This window comes from Mercenaria mercenaria, chromosome 5 (assembly GCF_021730395.1).
Source record: "Mercenaria mercenaria strain notata chromosome 5, MADL_Memer_1, whole genome shotgun sequence".
NCBI classification, from domain to species: domain Eukaryota; kingdom Metazoa; phylum Mollusca; class Bivalvia; order Venerida; family Veneridae; genus Mercenaria; species Mercenaria mercenaria.
The window spans coordinates 38,557,913-38,576,994 of record NC_069365.1 but is presented as its reverse complement, the minus strand read 5'-3'; the positions used below and the strand labels follow the sequence as shown (position 1 = coordinate 38,576,994).

Here is a 19,082-nt window from a genome sequence, read left to right as displayed (position 1 = left end):
GTGCAGTCTGATCATGATCTGCACTGTTCGCCATTCAGTCAGTATCTTTTTGGTAAGTTACCCCTTTTAACTGTTAATGGTACTGTCCAAATTGGAAAATGGACAAGTTCATTGTAGAAATTTAGCAGGGTAAAGGTTAAATCAGATTTATCATTTCCAGACTGTCAGATATATTTGCAGCCTCTGAGGTTCTTCTTTTGGACCCAGTTCCTTAATGGTAAAAAGCCTTTAGGACATTAATTTATCCTTGAATTGAAATTTGTATGTAAGGTTTTGTAACGGAGACAAGGTTTTCATCTTTGATATGGAGATCTTGCCTAATTTGTGTCACTGTTTGCTTGTAACCATACAAAAAGAACATATTATTTTATGACACAAAAACATGATATAGATGTGTAGGTGTACTTACGTGAAACGCCTTGCGTGAAAAAAACATATGCTGGACGTGTCACATAATCACCTTCCTGTACTTAAAGTCTTTTGAAGTTACAAGATGCAAATAGCCTGCACAATGTAAAAATTTTATTCTGCTGTAAAATGGCGTTCTTAAGAATTTAGATATGAAATTTCATTAAAGTTTGAGACAAGAAATTCCCAGATATTCAAATGAATGCTTTTGAAAGCCTTTGAATCTGCCTTCAAATGCAAAACTGTATTCATAAGCATGGGCACACCAATGTCTTGGCATTTATAGACAAAAAAATATACTGATTGCTGCATTCAAAAGGATGGGCACACCAGTCTTGGCATTTGTGGACAAATGTATATATTGACAGTTGCAAAATGAAACTAATAATGAGTATGATTCTTGTTATGTCTCAAATAAAGGTGTACAAAAACATAAGTAATTTATCAATGAGGATAAAATTGAACCAATTTTAGTGCTGCATGAATTTCCGTAATAGAGCCGTGCCATGAGAAAACCAATATAATGCATTTGTGAGCAGCATGGATCCAGACCAGCCTGCACATTGTCGCAGTCTGGTCAGGATCCATGCTGCTCGCTAACAGTTTCTCTAATTGCAATAGGCTTTGAAAGCGAACAGCATGGATGCTGACCAGACTGTGCAGATGCGCAGCCTGGTCTGGATCCATGCTGGTCGCAAATGCACTATGTTGGTTTTCTCATGGCGCGGCTCAATTAACAAAATCATTTACCATGACAGGATGATCATCTTGTCTGCATGATCAATCTTGAATACATTTGTGTGGATTACCACATTAGTGTGATTTGAATGATTTGCCTCACTGTTTATGTGATATGCATTATGTGAATTATTAACATAATGAATACTTTAATGGTTTAGCAAACATAGAATACTGTCACCATTTGCATGTCTTGGATGATTGACACATAGTTTACGCAGTTTACCCCCCTTGTTCTCATTTAAATATTAACCATTCCTTTTTCAGGTCGGAAACCAAAGTTGCCAGAATATCATCAACAGCTCAATCAACCAAAACGAAAAAGAGAAAGTAAGTAAAACATAAGAATTTTTCTTGTCCAGTCGCCTGGCTCCCTGGCTGCATGCTTATATTCTTTATAAATACTGCAAACATTTTATTAGTAAATTTAAAGCTCTAAAATAGCACATTTTTTATCTGATGGCTATCGGAGTCAGGGGGAATAAAAAATGTCATTATAGAAACAACCTGCTGGAGTTACTTCCGCTGTGTAGAAACAACCTGCTGGAGTTACTTCCGCTGTGTAGAAACAACCTGCTGGAGTTACTTTCGCTGTGTAGAAACAACCTGCTGGAGTTACTTCCGCTGTGTAGAAACAACCTGCTGGAGTTACTTCCGCTGTGTAGAAACAACCTGCTGGAGTTACTTCCGCTGTGTAGAAACAACCTGCTGGAGTTACTTCCACTGTTAATGGAGAAAACATATATGAGAAATATGACAGAACAGACATGAGGACGGGAGCCAGTCTACTTGTCCAGTACTGTAATTTTACCTATGGTGTTGATTGTTTAATCTTTAGCCTGCTGGCGGCAAGTGATTCTGCCTTTGCGAACAGTGCAGACCATGATCAGACTGCACTGAATGGCGAACAGTGCAGACCATGATCAGACTGCACATATGTGCAGGCTGATTTTGGTTTGCACTGTTCGCCATTCAGTCAGTATCTTTTGGTAAGCACCCCTTTTAACAGTTAATGGTACTGTCAAAATTGAAAGATGGACAAGTTCATTATAGAAATTTAGCAGGGTAAGGTTAAGTAACAGTATATTGTTGGCAGTGGCAATTCAAATGGGCAATTACTTGACTTTAGGCTAAAGATTATCCAGTTGGTAGCCAGACTAACTGAAACCAAACTGAAAAAGTTAAACGAAACAAAAACATGCATGATTTAAAATCCTAGCTTGGTTTCTGAATTCTATCTGAAAAGGTGCAAAAGGTTGCTTTTTTCAACAAGCCGGTCAGTACCAGAGATTTGGATAAAAATTCTGAATACAGTGTGATAGCCTGAGCTGATTCCAAAAAGAATCAGTTTGAACTCTGCGGTTAAGTGTATATACGAAATGGACTTTTTCAGCAGAAATATATAGATTTCTGACCTGCAGGGGATGAAAGACTTTTAGAAACATTCTTTTGACTTGTAGATCTAAATTCAGCCAGTTTAGCCAATAGGATAGAATCCCAGACCATCTTGAAAGGTGAAATTAGTGCCTTTAACTCGAAGTTATTTAGAACAAAATTGCCCATAATTTACAAGCCGAAGAATTTCCCTACTGGTTAGTTAAATAAATAGTTTTCAAGGCAAACCTATTATTTACTGGTTGCTTAATGGAAATCTTAGTGTTTTTCAGTGCAGAAAACCTGAGTTATGAAAATGTAATATTAGCAGGTTGTTTATTATTTGTAAGATAAATTGCAATGAATTGCTGGGGAGAATTTGAAGCATTTTAGAGGTATAGTCTGTGATAAATTACTTGTGACTACAATGTAAATTATAGCAGTGTTTTATTTGTAATTGTAATATCAATTATAATCACATCAATTAAATCTGAAGGTTCTTAATGAATGTTTAATGTAAGATTTATGCTAGTAATATGCATTTTTTTGTATGATATTCTAAGAAATTTAATGGTTTGGGAATTTTTAACTGTCATGGAAGGCGGGCGGGTACATAAAAAAATTGTTTGTGAAGTTCGGGAAAGAATTATATCACAGTGGCAATGCAGATCTATTCTAACAGTGTATCAAGGATTATTATTTGCATCCTTGATGACATTTACCAGATATTGCCTGTTTTGTATGGTTCTGAAATCTTTTCAAGCGCATGGCTATGACATTTGATGCTGTGCATGATAATTGTGGCATACAAACATGATTTGTGTTGCATGATATACACGTCACAGTTTCATTCTTTATTCTTTGTTGCAATAGCAGGAAAAGAACAAAAGTTCGTTTGCGTCCATTAAGGAAGTTTCAACATTATGGAAGGAAGGCGAAAGAAAATTCCTTTTATATACGTTACTGTGAACGCTAGATAATGTCCAGTAGGTGTAGTGCAATACAGTAATGTTGCCAAACATATACATATGGGTCATGAGATATTACGACTGATGCAGTATAGAAATGTAAGATTGTTACTTTCCAATGAAATGCTATATTAGACATTGATGTAATTTAACATTCCTGCATAGTTGGAAAACAGAAATTTATGGTTTTTAAATTCTACAAAAGCAATTATGCTGATAAAAAAAAAGATTGCTAGTGTGAACACGGTATAAGTCGGATAATTAGTTCTTAAAATTAATTGATGCATCATTTGAAATCAAAGCATGTGTTTTATATCGCAGCAACATTATCGACATTCCTTCATTTTCTTATAGACTTCCACAAAAAGCAATTCGATACAAAAAGTTGCAGAGATTCGTCATAGAGAAAGCTGTGGAAAACAGCAGCTTTAAGTTGGTTTTCAGATTCATTGTCCTGTATCTCCACGTTAACAAAGCATGGTTTTTGTATCGGCCTTGTCATCCTTGCATTGTTAGTGTTAAAGAATCTATTATGCTTGTCTACAACTAAAAGATATTTTGAAGCTTTTTACTGCAGTTGGAAGGTCTGTGAAATAGATGTTTTATGTACATTACATCTAAAAATTGATTCAGTTTTTTATGTCCCCCGAAGGGAGGCATATTAGTTTTCAACTGTCCATCCGTTCGTTAGTTGGTTAGTTCGTCACAACGTTAACTTTTTGCATGAAGGCACTTTACTCGCAAACCACTGCACCCGGGACCTTCAAACTTCATGTGCTGATAGTACTTATTGAGTACACGACCCCTACTGACTTTTGGGTCACCAGGTCAAAGGTCAAAGTCACAGGAGCCAATGTTAACTTTTTGCATGAAGGCACTTTACTCGTGAACCACTGCACCCAGGACCTTCAAACTTCACATGCTGATAGTACTTATTGAGTACACGACCCCTATTGACTTTGGGGTCACCAGGTCAAAGGTCAAGGCGCTGCGGGGGCATTTGTCACTATTAGTGACAGCTCTTGTGTCTTAAAAAAGTTCTGTGGTAGTGGTAAGTGATGGGACATCAATTTTAAATCTATACCAATCGTCACTCGGAATCTGCTAGTAAACCTGTGGCATTGATTGATTTGTAAATTGGTTCATTTTCGTTTGAGATGTTATATGCTATAGAATCTGTTCAGTATAATGCTTTTGTGTTATAAGCCAAAGTGAAAATGTATCACAATATGACCAGTGATATCTCAGTTTATTCTGACTGCCGGAGACTGTGCCATTTTGGCTTGAACTGTAACACAGTCTGCTACAAGAATAATTAGAAAATATGAGACAACTTCAGACACTTAAGAAAATAAAACGCTTCTTTAATTTGAAACAAGAAATAAAAAAAAAAATGGCTGCCAAGTGTTTACTTTAAATTGAACTGCTACATTCATTTTTCACATTGTTCTTGGTCTAAGGTAGGATTTTCACTGTAAAATCAAAGACTTTCCATACCCCATATTTAGTCATAGAACTGTTAGGCTAGGTTACTGAATCCTCGTTTTTAATTTTCATTTGTTTATATAAGAGAGTTACTTCCCTTCTCTAATTTAATTCATACTCTTTTTTGCTTCATACTCAGACTATGCGTTCCAGCTGTCAATAATCAGAAAATGGTATCAAGTCAATGGAGGCAATTGGACTTTTCTAGTTTTCATTGGATTGTATCAGATAATCAGCCCATCCCTAGTAGTGATCTGCTAAACAGAAATATGATACAGAATGTGGGCGTGCTTTCATTCCAACATAAAATGAACTATAGTGATGCATAGTAGCTTTTATATTTATGTATACCATGTCAAATGTATTAGGTCGAAATATCGAATTTTTATATGTTGGGCACAATGCTTCTGAAAATAGAATATGCAGATAAAATCTGTATGGGATCAGAATCTGTATGAGATCAGTTTAGTGCAGTTGTTTTGTATTTTACACAGTTTCGACACTTTCGTTTTCAAAAGTTTTTCAGATCAAGTTGTTCTTTTTAAAATTATAGCTACACAAGAAACTGTAACTGCACAGCAAAAAAATTGTATTTACTCATTTGTTACATATATCATATAACATGTATCAGTTACATTTAAACAAATTTTTTTTCCACACTAACATTTCTACTTGTGTATTTTCAGGTAGTACAACATACTTATGGGAGTTCTTGTTACAGTTGCTACAAAACAGAGAAACATGTCCACGTTACATTAAATGGACAAATCGGGAAAAGGGAATATTCAAACTTGTCGATTCAAAAGCAGTTTCAAAGCTTTGGGGTCTGCACAAAAATAAACCAGACATGAATTATGAAACAATGGGCAGAGCCTTAAGGTAATATAATATTTCTATCAAGATATTTTATGTCTGTAATATTAGCATTACATTTTTCAAACATGGGAAAGGTAACTATTGTGAGCAGTTTCGAAAGTAGTTCTTATGTTAGAACCTACTTCGTAATTTGAGCCGCGCCATGAGAAAACCAGCATAGTGCATTTGTGAACAGCATTGATCCAGACCAGCCTGCGCATTTGCGCAGTCTGGTCAGGATCGATGCTGTTCACTAATGGTTTCTCTAATTGCAATAGGGTTTGAAAGCAAACAGCATGGATCCTGACCAGACTGCGCGGATGTGCAGGCTGGTCTGGATCCATGCTGGTCACAGATGCACTATGTTGGTTTTCTCATGGTGCAGCTCATTTCTGTTAAATAAAAAAATTATTTCACAAACAATAAATCACAAGTGTGTGCTAGATGTAAAGTTGATATGATATGCCTCCTCGGAGAATGAGGGGATATACTGTTTTGCTTATTAAGATGATGGTAAGTCCGAGGGTACGCCAGTTTCTTTCCGATCAGTAAGTGGTTTATGTTTTGGTTAATTGTCAAACTTCATATAGGATGATTGCCTGTGGTGAAAAGATGACCCCTGTTGTTTCTTGGATTATTATGTCAAGGATCAAGGTCACAGGATATTTGGGACTGAAAAAGTAACTTATGACGATCAGCATTCCATCATGGGGAGCAAATGTATTTTACAAACAGTTCTTGATGTATCAGAGTCAACATATTCTAAAACATATTTAGTATAAAAGAAAAACAAAATAGAACAAGATGTAAGATAAAAACGACAGCATGTCAATGGTTTTATAAGAATAGTGCTTGTGTCGCTAAATTGACTAGAGTTATAATGGGGAAAAAACGTGTTAAACACTTCAAATCAACTTTATTGCCAAGACAGCTCTATCTGTGAAAATACACAAGGAGACCTGCTACATTGTATACTAATTATTTAAGGTTCAGAATAAAGTGTCTCGTTAAGAAGTAAAACATTTTCATACTTCAGCTAAAAAATGGTTAGGAGAATAATCATATGCATAACAATTTAGGCATAGAGTCAACATTAAATCATTAGAAAATGATGAAGAGTTTTGTTTTTAAAGCAGGAACAGATGTTCGTATATACATAACACTTATACTGCTTGATATATGTAAGTTTGTAAATGTGATTTAGGTGCAAGTTTTAACGCAGTGCCCATTAGTTTGAATAATAAAGATGACATATCCCACTAATTATAACATGAAATATGTATTTTGTAATACGTTTTATTTTTGCTCTACATAATATTTTATCCTGCCATATTTTCTGTGTTACATGGCAGACGTTACCCAGTGACCAATATTTATATATTTCAAACATGACTGTGACCTTTATAAAATTTATGGGAACAAATATAATTATGTAACAAAAATTATTGTTTTAGCAAAAATGAGATTTTTGACCTGTAATATTATCCATTTGTTTTGTTTCTGCATAGTAATATTTAATGGTAAAAAATAGTTAATCTAGATGATCCTAGTTCATTATTCAAAGTTTGATACCCCCCACTAGTTAAATCATTGTTAGACCTTATTCTTTATTTATATACCCAAACAATAATTTCACAAATAGTTTTATATAAATAGATCATATAACAGAGCTTTCTAGCACAATGAGGTTGTCATTAAGCCCACGTTGATTGATTATAATTTCTTAACTTTTAGAACTTAAATTGATACTGCTATGAGGGATGTTCAAACAGTTATGCTACGTAGCTTCTCATTTGTTCACTTCCAAGTAAGAGAAAGGGTTGGAGAACATTTAAGAAAAAGGGGCAGATGATTCTGAGAAACATTTTCCACATCTTGCCAATTTGTATTTATAATACATCAAATAAATTGTTAGCAAATTTTTTGTTGCCAATTTTTTCCCCTTCCTATCTCTGTTTCAGTAGCAAATTTAGTGAGGACATTGAAACAATTTAATGATACTTTTTGTTCTATTACAGATACTACTACGCTAGGGGAATCTTAAATAAAGTAGATGGTCAACGACTGGTATATCAGTTTGCAGAAGTCCCGAAACAGATCATAGAAATAGATTGCACAAATGCATAGTGAAAAATAGTGGAGATAAAATCTCAACTCTGAATTTCATGTGATATGTGTCGTTTTGTGCACAGAATATTTTAGTCACATGACCTGGTCATGTGATAATGTTGATCATATGATCTGGACAAAAAAAAATTGAAGATAAATTCAGGTTTCATTTGCTAGTCAAATCTCAAGGATAGGCTGTAACCTGCCCGAACACTAGAGAGTGAAAGAAGGGAGAGCACTGGACACACTAAATTTTATTTGTGTGAGGAGAGTTACCTGTCCTGTGCAATGTAAGTACTGGCCCAGCAAAACTGACAAAAGTGGACTACGACTGGCCTAATTATCTACGGGAAAGTTGGATATACTGTTTGCATATACAGTGCAGCATGACAACATGAACGTGTCTTTAGATTTGAATTAAAGATCTGTTTTGTTTGCTACTGAGCAACATAAAGAGAGTGAGAACAGAAGAAATTTGTCAGGGATAACAGTATTGTTAAGAGTGTTAAATGATTCACCATTTTGATAAAACATTGGTATTTTTGTAAAATCAAATGGCTTTTGTTTCATTCAAGTTAACATTTCTCATAAAGCTTGTTTATGGTATAATGTTTTGCTAAAACATAAAATGTATGCTTTAGTTAGCATTATAATGTTTATTACGTATTCATGGCCGTGGTTTGTGGTGAAAAAGAAATGTTTTGAAGATAAAAGTCATTCATCAAGCCTGTTTATAGTGACAGTTAAGTTTAATTATATTTTATTGCTGGTTATACATGTGAATGAATACATAAGGTTGCAGCAAAATGAAATGAAAACGAGATGGGGGGTGCAAGTTTTGTCAGCATCAAGTGGGCAGCTTTCACAAGAAGCCATGTAACAACATGAAGTATTTGAGTTCAGAAAGCCATTTATTGTATAGTTACTTTAACAATGTAGAGACTTATTGCATGTAAAGGTCGTATAAATTCTCATTATGATGTGCCATGTACAGTGTGTCGCTGTAGTTCTTGTATAAATGTAAACCTCTATCTTATTTCAAATGTACATACATTTAAAGTTCACTCCCCAAAGAGACCTGGCCTCGAGGCCGTACAAGAATGTGGAGTCAGCTTTAAAATGATTATGTCTTTTAAAGTTCAAGGTACTTACAAGAAAAAGATTTTTGTTTTTCATATTTTAAGATGCATCAAAATGATTTCTTCCTTTGAGGAGATTGGAAATTTTCAACAAAAAAGTGATAAAAATTATTTTGTTTTGCATTGTTTCTAGAGTTTATAACTTTGTAAGAAATTGAAAAACAGTTAAATCATTTAACATGCTTGCTCTGCTTTGACTCATCAAATATCAGAAGTTTATAAACATATCAGTATGAATTGATTACCATTTAATAAATTAATAGTACAAAAAAAATATAATTTAGTTTGAATGCATATGAATTAGAGAAAAATTGGTTTGACTGAAATGTAAGAGAATTATTTGATTGTAAGAATAGTGAAGGGGCTTATCTCTGTGTTTATGTTGAAATGAGCCGTGCCATGGGAAAACCAACATAGTGGGTGTGCGACCAGCATGGATCCAGACCAGCCTGCGCATCCGCGCAGTCTGGTCAGGATCCATGCTGTTCGCTAACAGTTTCTCCAATTCCAATAGGCTTTAAAAGCGAACAGCATGGAGCCTGACCAGACTGCGCGGATGCGCAGGCTGGTCTGGATCCATGCTGGTCGCAAACCCACTATGTTGGTTTTCACATGGCACGGCTCAAATTCTTCTTACATGTTTGTTGTAAAGGGAAAAGATGGAAATGGCATGATCCTGGGAGTTTTGTGCAGTGCAATTAGAAAAAAAATAACATTTGAGCCATGCCATGGGAAAACCAACATAGTGGCTTTGCGACCAGCATGGATCCAGACCAGTCTGGTCAGGATCTGTGCTGTTCGCTAACAGTTTCTCTAATTGCAATAGACTTTGAAAGCAAACAGCATGGATCCTGACCAGACTGCGCAGATGCGCAGGCTGGTCTGGATCCATGCTGATCGCGAACCCACCATGTTGATTTTTTCATGGCGCGGCTCATTTTATAATGGATAGAAAATATTACTTCAGCTCTGCTTGTCTTGGGGTAAAGTTCTGATGAAAAATAGTAGTATGTAAAGCTGACAGCAAAATCGTATTCCTTTATGTTTGTTTAAGTTATGATATTTTGACTTTAATTTAGAGACAAGTCCTTTAATTGTATGGTGTAAGCAGATCTTTGTCTGCAATTCATAGCTCTCAAGTGCTATTATTTTCATTTTGACATTCATTACTGTTTCACAGTTTGTTTGAGTGATATAAACATTTTTTGTGTCTGATTTGTCAAAACACAAGGACTTGTATATCCCACCCACATTCCAAAGTTGGGCCAACTTGCTCACAAATGTATAAATTTCCATATTCCATTGACCACAGACCACTGACCACTGACCATGTTGTATATTATATATATATGGTATTCCCTCAGGTTTTTACGAAAATCACTTTTTGAGAATGAGAAATGGTTTGCATATTATTTTTGTATTTTTCATGTGATGGGCGATAATGTTTATGTTACTGTTATGTGGCTTACACTTACAGATTATTATAAATGTGCTATGGTTTTTTTTTTGATTGATTATGCTGTTTTATGTTTATTCATGTGGTGATTTAAATAAGTTTTAACCTTTACCCTGCTAAATTTCTAAAATGGACTGGTCCATCTATCAGTTTGGGCAGTACCAACTATTATTCAAAGGGGTGTTCACTGGAAATTTACTGACTGAATACTGAACAATGCAGAACATGATCAGCCTGTACATCTGTACAGGCTGATCTTGGTCTGCACTTCTTGCAAAAGTAAAATCACTTAAACGCAAGCAGGCTAAAGAGTCATTAAAAGCACAAAGAATGAAAAGTTCATCTTTGAAAGAATTGTTGAAAAATTTCGTATGGTATTGGTTTAAATGAGGCAGGTTTTAAGAAAAATAAATTTGGCAGCTTTTTAATTTCTGGTCCCCTTTGGTTTCAGCATCTTCATTTCAATATACATCCTGTGTCTAAAGTTTGTACATAACTGAACTGATTAAAGGAAAAAAAGATGCACCTCAGTGAACAAGATTTATTTTCTTTGAAGTGAAAACATAGGCTTAACAAATACTCTACTCTCCCTTGGCATTTGCTGTGATAATGAAATATGAATTTAAATACTCTGAAAGCTTTGACCAAGGTGAGGCTTTGTGTATAGAAGTGAGGCTTTATCCATTTGTATTTGTCTAAAGATGTTTTTATCCAAAGTGAGACTTTGTCTAACATTGTCTAAGGTATGGCTTTAAATCTAACATGTTATTTTGAGGAGCTTGACTTTGCCTAAAACAAGGCTTTATGAAATTTGAGGCTTTGTTTAAAAGTGATGTTTTAAGTGAGACTTTGTCAAAGCTTTTATTTGGAGTGAAGCTTTATTCTGTCATAGTACATGTATAAGGGAGTATATTCTTCCATTATATTCATGTGGAACATTTGTTATGTAATACCCATTCCAAACCTTGGGACCCATATTTCATTCCAGTTTCTCCGAGGTCAGACTGATATAATAATAATTTATTTTCATCTGGAGACAGGCAGCAGCATGCTTGTGTCTTTGTAGTATGGAGATGAACCTTTTTTTTTATTTGAGATATGAAGAAGTCGGTCTGATTTTGTTTTGTTGTTTTTTTTTAAGACAGAAGATTTTGAAATACTTTGTTTTTAGATCGTTTTTTTTTTTTGTTGTTGATATTTTCTCATTTTCTTAGGCTTAAAAGTTGACATGCAATTGAAACAATTTGTTCAAATTTTGAAATTAAATCTGACAGTATTTTTATTTTTCATTTTAATGAAAAATCTGCTCATAGAGAGTGCCTTAATGAATTATGTTTAGTGAAAAATGGTGTTTTGAGTATTTTTCAAGGCTAATTAGTATATTTTCACATTTAATATCCATGTTGTTATAGTAATAGATGAAAGTCAGTTTTTGGAACTTAAAATATTGAAAGAAGACTACCTGAATACCATATTAAGCCTATCTAGGCTATAAATCCCGTTACTATAAAGAAAATGATTTTGGACAAAATATCTCTAAAAAAATGTTTTAAGCTTGTTTTTGTTTTAGACCTTGTCAAAAGACATAAGTTATGGTGATGGGTAATCCAAGAAATTAAAAAAAGAAAAATTGTTTTCCTAATTCTGACACATATAGATGCTGATAATAAAGATTGTATAAAAATGTTTAATGTGCTCCACTGAATGGTTTAGTCTGTGCAGTAGACATCTGTTGGAAACCCCCAAAATATTAAATGATTTATCAGTGTATGATAGAATTTTGTGTTACATATATATTGAAATGCATAATTATGTATGCCAAAATGTGGCCAGTGTTTTCTCAGTGTTCTTCTTAAACCTGCTTGAGTTCCTTGTATTTGTGTGTAACATACCTGTCTCTTGATAATGTATATAGTTACACCTGTATTTATTGCAGAGGTAATTTTTGTAAGATACCTTTCTGTCATATACATTATACTTACAAAACAAGCTCTTCAAACATTACAATACCATCAGCAGCCATAAAAAAGGTGATTGAAAAAGTGTTATGAAGGACTAGAGGAAATACAAATATTTTTAAGGTCCTAATTACAAAGCAGGAGGTTTACAGTTTCGATACACTTTAAAGGGGCAGTCTGCCAGACATATGTGAATTGTTTTTATTAAAAAGTTATTTCATATCTTTATAATTGTAAGTAAAAAGTGGGAAAAAATCATTTAGTTCTGGACAGTAAGTAGATACAAAACACTCGCATAGTCTGTAACTTGTATAGGAAAGCTATCTTCAGTGTTAGATAGATGGTAAAGACCAGATGTGAACATAGAAAAAAACTTGGCTGTACTTTGTATCACATTCATATGATATCACCCGAAAAAGTACTGATTTGAGATTAGTGATACTTTACAGTTATAGTTTTTATTTCAATAAGGTCACATAAAAGCAAAGACCTGCCCCTTTAAATTTCGGAGATAGTTTTTTACACCCTTAATTGTAGGAAATAGCTACTGTTTTCCTGGAGATTAACTTAAAGCAATACATGATAAGTTGCCTTAGTGCAAGAAGTAATTAAGTGTTTATACAGTGAAACCTGCAGTGAAACTGCACTTGGGAGACCGAGAATGTGGTCTCTGTTTACAGATGCTCATTATTTGCAGTTTGATTTACATGGAAAATGTAATGGAAAAAACAAGTTGTCTAACAGGTTAGATTGTATATCGTACTATTTATACTTCTTTGCACAGGCATGACTGTATCAAAATTTCCATGGGCATTATATTTTATCTTTGTATATGCATATTGATTGAAGTACTAAAAAGTGCCTAGTTATAATGCTGTAGATTAAGTGACTTTTGTATCAATTTTTATTTTGTTATTTGATAGACCATAGGCCATATTCCTGTTGCTAAGATGCTACACTTGCTGTCTAGTATTTTGTATAGAGATAGAGACATTTTGTTTTCTGAATTGTATGGGTGCCTCTATTTGTAGTTTTTCTTTTCTTTATTTCAATAAGCCTCTGAAAACTTCAAAAGTCAGTTTGGTACTGTTCAGCCATACACATTCAATATGTGCATTTGCACATGTTAAACAATATCTGAAGTATTAAAAGTAGATGTACATGTAGCAAGCAAAACACTTAAATTTATTACACAGGTTTTAGCAGACATTTGTCATTATTTATACATATTTACATCACACACATGTACGCATAAAAGTACAAAAGGACAAATGCTTCTTCATGTACACAGCTTGTTTTAAATTTTCAAGTAGCTCTTTTTAGCTCACCTGAGCAATGCTCAGGTGAGTTTTTGTGATCGCTCGATGTCCGGCGTCTGTCTGTCGTCTGTCAACATTTAGCTTGTGTATGCGATAGAGGCTGTATTTTTCAACTGATCTTCATGAAATTTGGTCAGAATGATTATCTTGATAAAATCTAGACCAAGTTCGAAAATGGGTCATCTGGGGTCAAAAACTAGGTCACTAGGTCAAATCAAAGAAAAACCTTGTGTATGCAATAGAGGCTGTATTTTTCAATTAATCTTCATGAATTTTGGTCAGAATGATTATCTTGATGAAATCTAGGCTGAATATAAATATGGGTCATCTGGGGTCAAAAACTAGGTCACTAGGTCAAATAAAAAAAAAAAACCTTGTGTACGCGATAGAGGCTGTATTTTTCAATTAATCTTCATGAATTTTGCTCAGAATGATTACCTTGATGAAATCTAGGCTGAGTTTGAAAATGGGTCATCTGGGGTCAAAAACTAGGTCACTAGGTCAAATCAAAGTAAAACCTTGTGTATGCGATAGAGGCTGTATTTTTCAATTAATCTTCATGAATTTTGATCAGAATGATTACCTTGATAAAATCTAGGCCAAGTTCAAAAATGGGTTATCTGGGGTAAAAAACTAGGTCACTTGGTCAAATCAAAGAAAAACCTTGTGTATGTGATAGAGGCTGTATTTTTCAATTAATCTTCATGAATTTTGGTGAGAATGATTACATTGATAAAATATAGGACAAGTTCGAAAATGTGTCATCTGTGGTCAAAAACTAGGTCACTAGGTCAAATCAAAGAAAAACCTTGTGTATGTGATAGAGGCTGTATTTTTCAATTAATCTTCATGAGTTTTGGTCAGAATGATTGCCTTGATGAAATCTAGGTCAGATTTGAATATGGGTCATCTGGGGTCAAAAACTAGGTCACTAGGTAAAATCAAAGGAAACGCTTGTATATGCGATAGAGGCTGTTTCTTTCAATTGATCTTCCTGAAATGAGGTCAAAATGATTACCTTAATGAAATCTAGGCCAAATTTGAAAATGGGTCATCTTGGGTCAAAAAGTAGATCACTAGGTCAAATCAAAGAAAAACCTTGTGTATGTGATAGAGGCTATATTTTTCAATTGATCTTCATGAAATTTGGTCAGAATGATAGCCTTGATGAAATCTAGGTCAAGTTCGAATATGGGTCATCTGGAGTCAAAAACTAGGTCTTTAGGTCAAATCAAAGAATATGTACTTATACTCAATATTATTGCTCCAATTTTAATGATAATTGGTCAGAATATTTTTTTCCATGAAATCACTAGGTCAAACATGTTTACTCCGTTTAATATGCTGTGTTATAGTGTGTTTCTCAGGTGAGCGGCCTAGGGCCATCTTGGCCCTCTTGTTTTTTACAAATGTTAGTGAAAACAAAACTGTCTATAATAGTATCCAGTCTACAGTTGCTTGTTTTGTCATAAAATAGCTTTTCTTATATTTTTCTGACATATTTTATGAAATATGGAAAACAAATACTGATTTGATATTATTTATATGTTGATACTGGAAAATCTGTAAATAATTTACAAGTTACATATGTAATAAGTGGAAAATGAAATGTTTTTTTTTCTTTTTCGTTGTACGAAATGTGATGTTTGTTTTGTTGTTGTTGAAGAAGCAACATTTAAACATTAATGATATAAACTCATTCAGCCAACTTGTATGAGGATACTTGTGTGCCTAGCCAAATAGTTAATACTTTTTTTGCCTTATTATAATCATTTATGGTGCAGAAGGCCTATGTATGAATAAACTAAAAAAAAAAAAACTTCACTAAACACTAGGGGGCTCCATGGCAGAGTAGATAAGGTCACATACTTTGAATTACTTGCTACTCACTGATGTGGGTTCAAAACCTCGTATGGGGTGTAGAATGCTTCATGTGATGAAGCCATCCAGTTGGCTTGGGGAAAGTTGGTTGTTCAACCCTTGTTCCCGCTCATGCCTGAAAAAAATGCTGGCAGCAGGGGTCTTCCTTCAAAATCAGAAAAGCCACCATATGACCTAAGTTGTGTTCATTTGCTGTAAACCAAACAAACACTTACAGAATGCAGCTCATTCTTATTTCCGCCAAAAAAATGGGGGTGAATATCAAAAGTTGGGTTTACATTTATACTATATGCTATGAATCGTTCTACTTAAAAAAAAACAACAAATTTTGTAATTAGACATACTTAAGGAATCTTTGCTATCATTGCTACTTTCAAGTATGGTCGGGAACAAAACGAATGTTGCCAGAATGACATATGAATATTATTAGTTGGGTATATTTCAAGCTTTAAAAACTAAGATTTGAATAAAAAAAATTTAGTATTTAATATCTGAAGTGCTTAAAAAGTGCTGAAAGAGAAGTACAATTAGTCACCGTAGCTTAACTTTGGATAAGTTCTGCTTTATGTTAGAGTTGAGTGTTCATGAACACATGTACCATGTACAATTTTATTCCTACTTGCCACTAATTAGAATTTTAGTAATGTCAGAATGAGTTTATTCAGTAAGCACATTTTCATCACTTCAGGGCAAAAGTGGCTAACTGCATCCACATATAATTCAGCAGTTAACCACTTTTTCCTGAGAAGATTTGTAATCAGAGACATCACAGAATACAGTAAACATTACAGAGCATTAACTGTGCAAACATTTGAATTAGACTGATATCTACTAGCCATACATTTGTGAGTTTTCCACTTATATTCGCCACATGATTATAGCTCCTTACTTTGTTATAAGTTATGTCTGACCATATATTTATTGTTAATGTATATATATTTCATTGAAAAAAAATCACTCCCAAATGTACTAAAAATAAAAATGTTAGTTGAATATTTTTACAATCAGTTGTGTTTGTTTTCTTTATGTTCCAATATATCACTTAGTGGAATCTACTGAACGCTTGCCTGGAACAGGTCTAGTTGCCTTGTCAAGGTAACGCTTTCCTTACAAAGCTGTCCAGAAATGGAGAGAATTTACGTGGCCTCTGTGACCGTGTGGTTCGGTAGCTTACATCGAATCACTTGCCACAAATCTCTTTTGGTCCTCTCCATCCTCAAGTGATCATATGAGGAAGCCGCCGTGCATACTTGTGGAAGATCGGTGGTTCTAGCCAGGTGCCAGCCTAAGCCAGAAATAATCCTAAAAGTGGCACCTGTTGTTCTCTTAAATGACCTATATCGTGTGAGTTTGCATCGAAGCTCAACAAAACGAAGAATCATTCTCTCTAATTGCCTTATTGCCATCCCAATCTCCGGTGACTGAAATGTGTACCTTTAGTGTAAAACAAAATGGTTGAATTTGTCTGATCCAAGACATCCTTGCACAAATCTATCTTTGCTGTTGAAACCTGTTTTGTCGTTCACTTGCACTGAATTCTATACAGAACAGGATTTTGCACAAGTTTCGTGCGTTGACAATTTTGGATTGTGTGATGACTGTTGCACCAATTTTAGACAATGTTTTGACGGAGGCCACTGGCTGCCAAGCACAGGCGGAAAAGTACTGTATTGTTCTGTACTTTCCAGATAATGGAGAGAATTTACGTGGCCTCTGTGACCGTGTTGTTAGGTAGCTGACATCGAATCACTTGCCACAAACCACTTATTGGTCCTCCCAATGCTCAGGCGATCATATGAGGAAGCCGCCGTGCTTGCTTGTGGAAGGTCGGTAGTTCTACCCAGGTGTCTGCCTAGGCCTGAAATAATGCCAAAACTAGCACCTGGTGTCTTCATAAACAACGAAACGCAGGGAATCACCATATGACCTATATTGTGTGAGTTTGCATCTGATCCAGGACATTCTTTGCAGTTGAAACCTGTTTTGTCATTCACTTACACTGAATTCTATATAGAACAGGATTTGCACAAGTTTCGTGCGTTGTGTGATGACTGTAGCACCAATTTCAGACAAAGTTTTGACGGAGGCCACTGGCTGCCAAGCACAGGTGAAAAACTGGAAGTTGTACTATACCGTAATGCGGTAATTAACAAATTTACAGCAATTACTTACAATACTGACAAATCTGTTTTAAATAAATGATTAAATCTGCCATGTTTCATATTGCGCTAGACGTTTTGTGTGCAAGTGAAGGTAGAGCACCAGGGTTTCCTTCCTCATAGATGATTTTAATATTACTATTATTTTAAAACAAAATTCTTTAAAATTATACCAAAGATATTACCCGACGTAACGTCTTTGATAGTATGGACAAACATTAAAAAAAAAACCTCTACTTGAGTACTTGATTACCGATGCATGTACCAAAACCAACAGCCTACTGGCAACAAGTGATTTTGCCTTTGCGACAAGGGCAGACCAAGATCATCCTGCACATCCATGCAGGCTGATTATGGTCTACACTGTTCCCTGTTCAATCAGTAAATTTTCAGTGAACACCCCTTTGAATAATAAGTGGTGCTACCAACATTGACCGATGGACCAGTCCATTTTAGAAATTTAGTAGGGCAAAGGTTAAAAAACAAGGACAAAAAGTCCACTTGAACATGAAAAGCCGCATTCAAAGAAGGCAACCGCCAACATCTCTCTAATATGGAAATAGGTGTATGTGTAAATGTAAACGTATAAACAGCACATTAGCATATGTACACATTTACATAAAATATGCAATGATAAGAGCATATAAGAAACAGACGTACATGAAGAAGGAATAAAGAAATTTTGTAATTAGACATATTTAAGGAATTTGTGCTATTGCTATTTTCAACTATGGTCAGGAAAAAAAATCTTGCCAGAATGACATATGAATAATTATTATTAGTAAGGTATATTTCAAGCTTTTAGAACTAAGATTTGAATAAACAAGTATAGTATTTAAGGTAACTTGACATGAACAACCAAGATGGCGTCACGAAATTAGGGTTGGTCACAATATTTACCCCTATAGACAATATGCTGCTATAGAGGTCTAAAGATGCATTTTAATCATTTAACACACACATAAACAATTTTAAAAATGCACTTAATTTATAAAATTATAAAATCAGATGTTCTGAAACTCACCATGAAAACTAGTCAATTTTTGTGCGCATTTTGCGGAAAAGTTATGTATCCAAACTGAAAATAATTTATATCATCATATGTTTGAATATGTCCTTCAGGTGCTCCACCTATGAACAAAAGAACTTATCCTCTGAGTTTTGAGCTATTTGCTCTGGAATTTCATCAGTAAATTAAAATTTCAATATTTGTTGCAAATAATTCAGTAACAA

The 19,082-nt window shown here is 34.5% G+C and overlaps 1 protein-coding gene across 9 annotated transcripts in view; it reads left to right on the top strand.

The window, feature by feature from the left end:
* The window catches only part of LOC123556906 (ets DNA-binding protein pokkuri-like), a 135,169-nt gene extending 118,472 nt beyond the window's left edge, over nucleotides 1-16,697 (top strand). For all 9 annotated transcript variants that reach the window (XM_053543238.1, XM_053543240.1, XM_053543239.1 and 6 more), the window contains 3 exons: nucleotides 1,414-1,476; nucleotides 5,660-5,852; nucleotides 7,847-16,697. In XM_053543238.1, coding sequence (XP_053399213.1) covers nucleotides 1,414-1,476; nucleotides 5,660-5,852; nucleotides 7,847-7,955 — 365 coding nt within the window. In that variant the 3' untranslated portion in view covers nucleotides 7,956-16,697. The remainder of the gene's footprint in view (nucleotides 1-1,413; nucleotides 1,477-5,659; nucleotides 5,853-7,846) is intronic.
* Nucleotides 16,698-19,082: the final 2,385 nt, after the last annotated feature.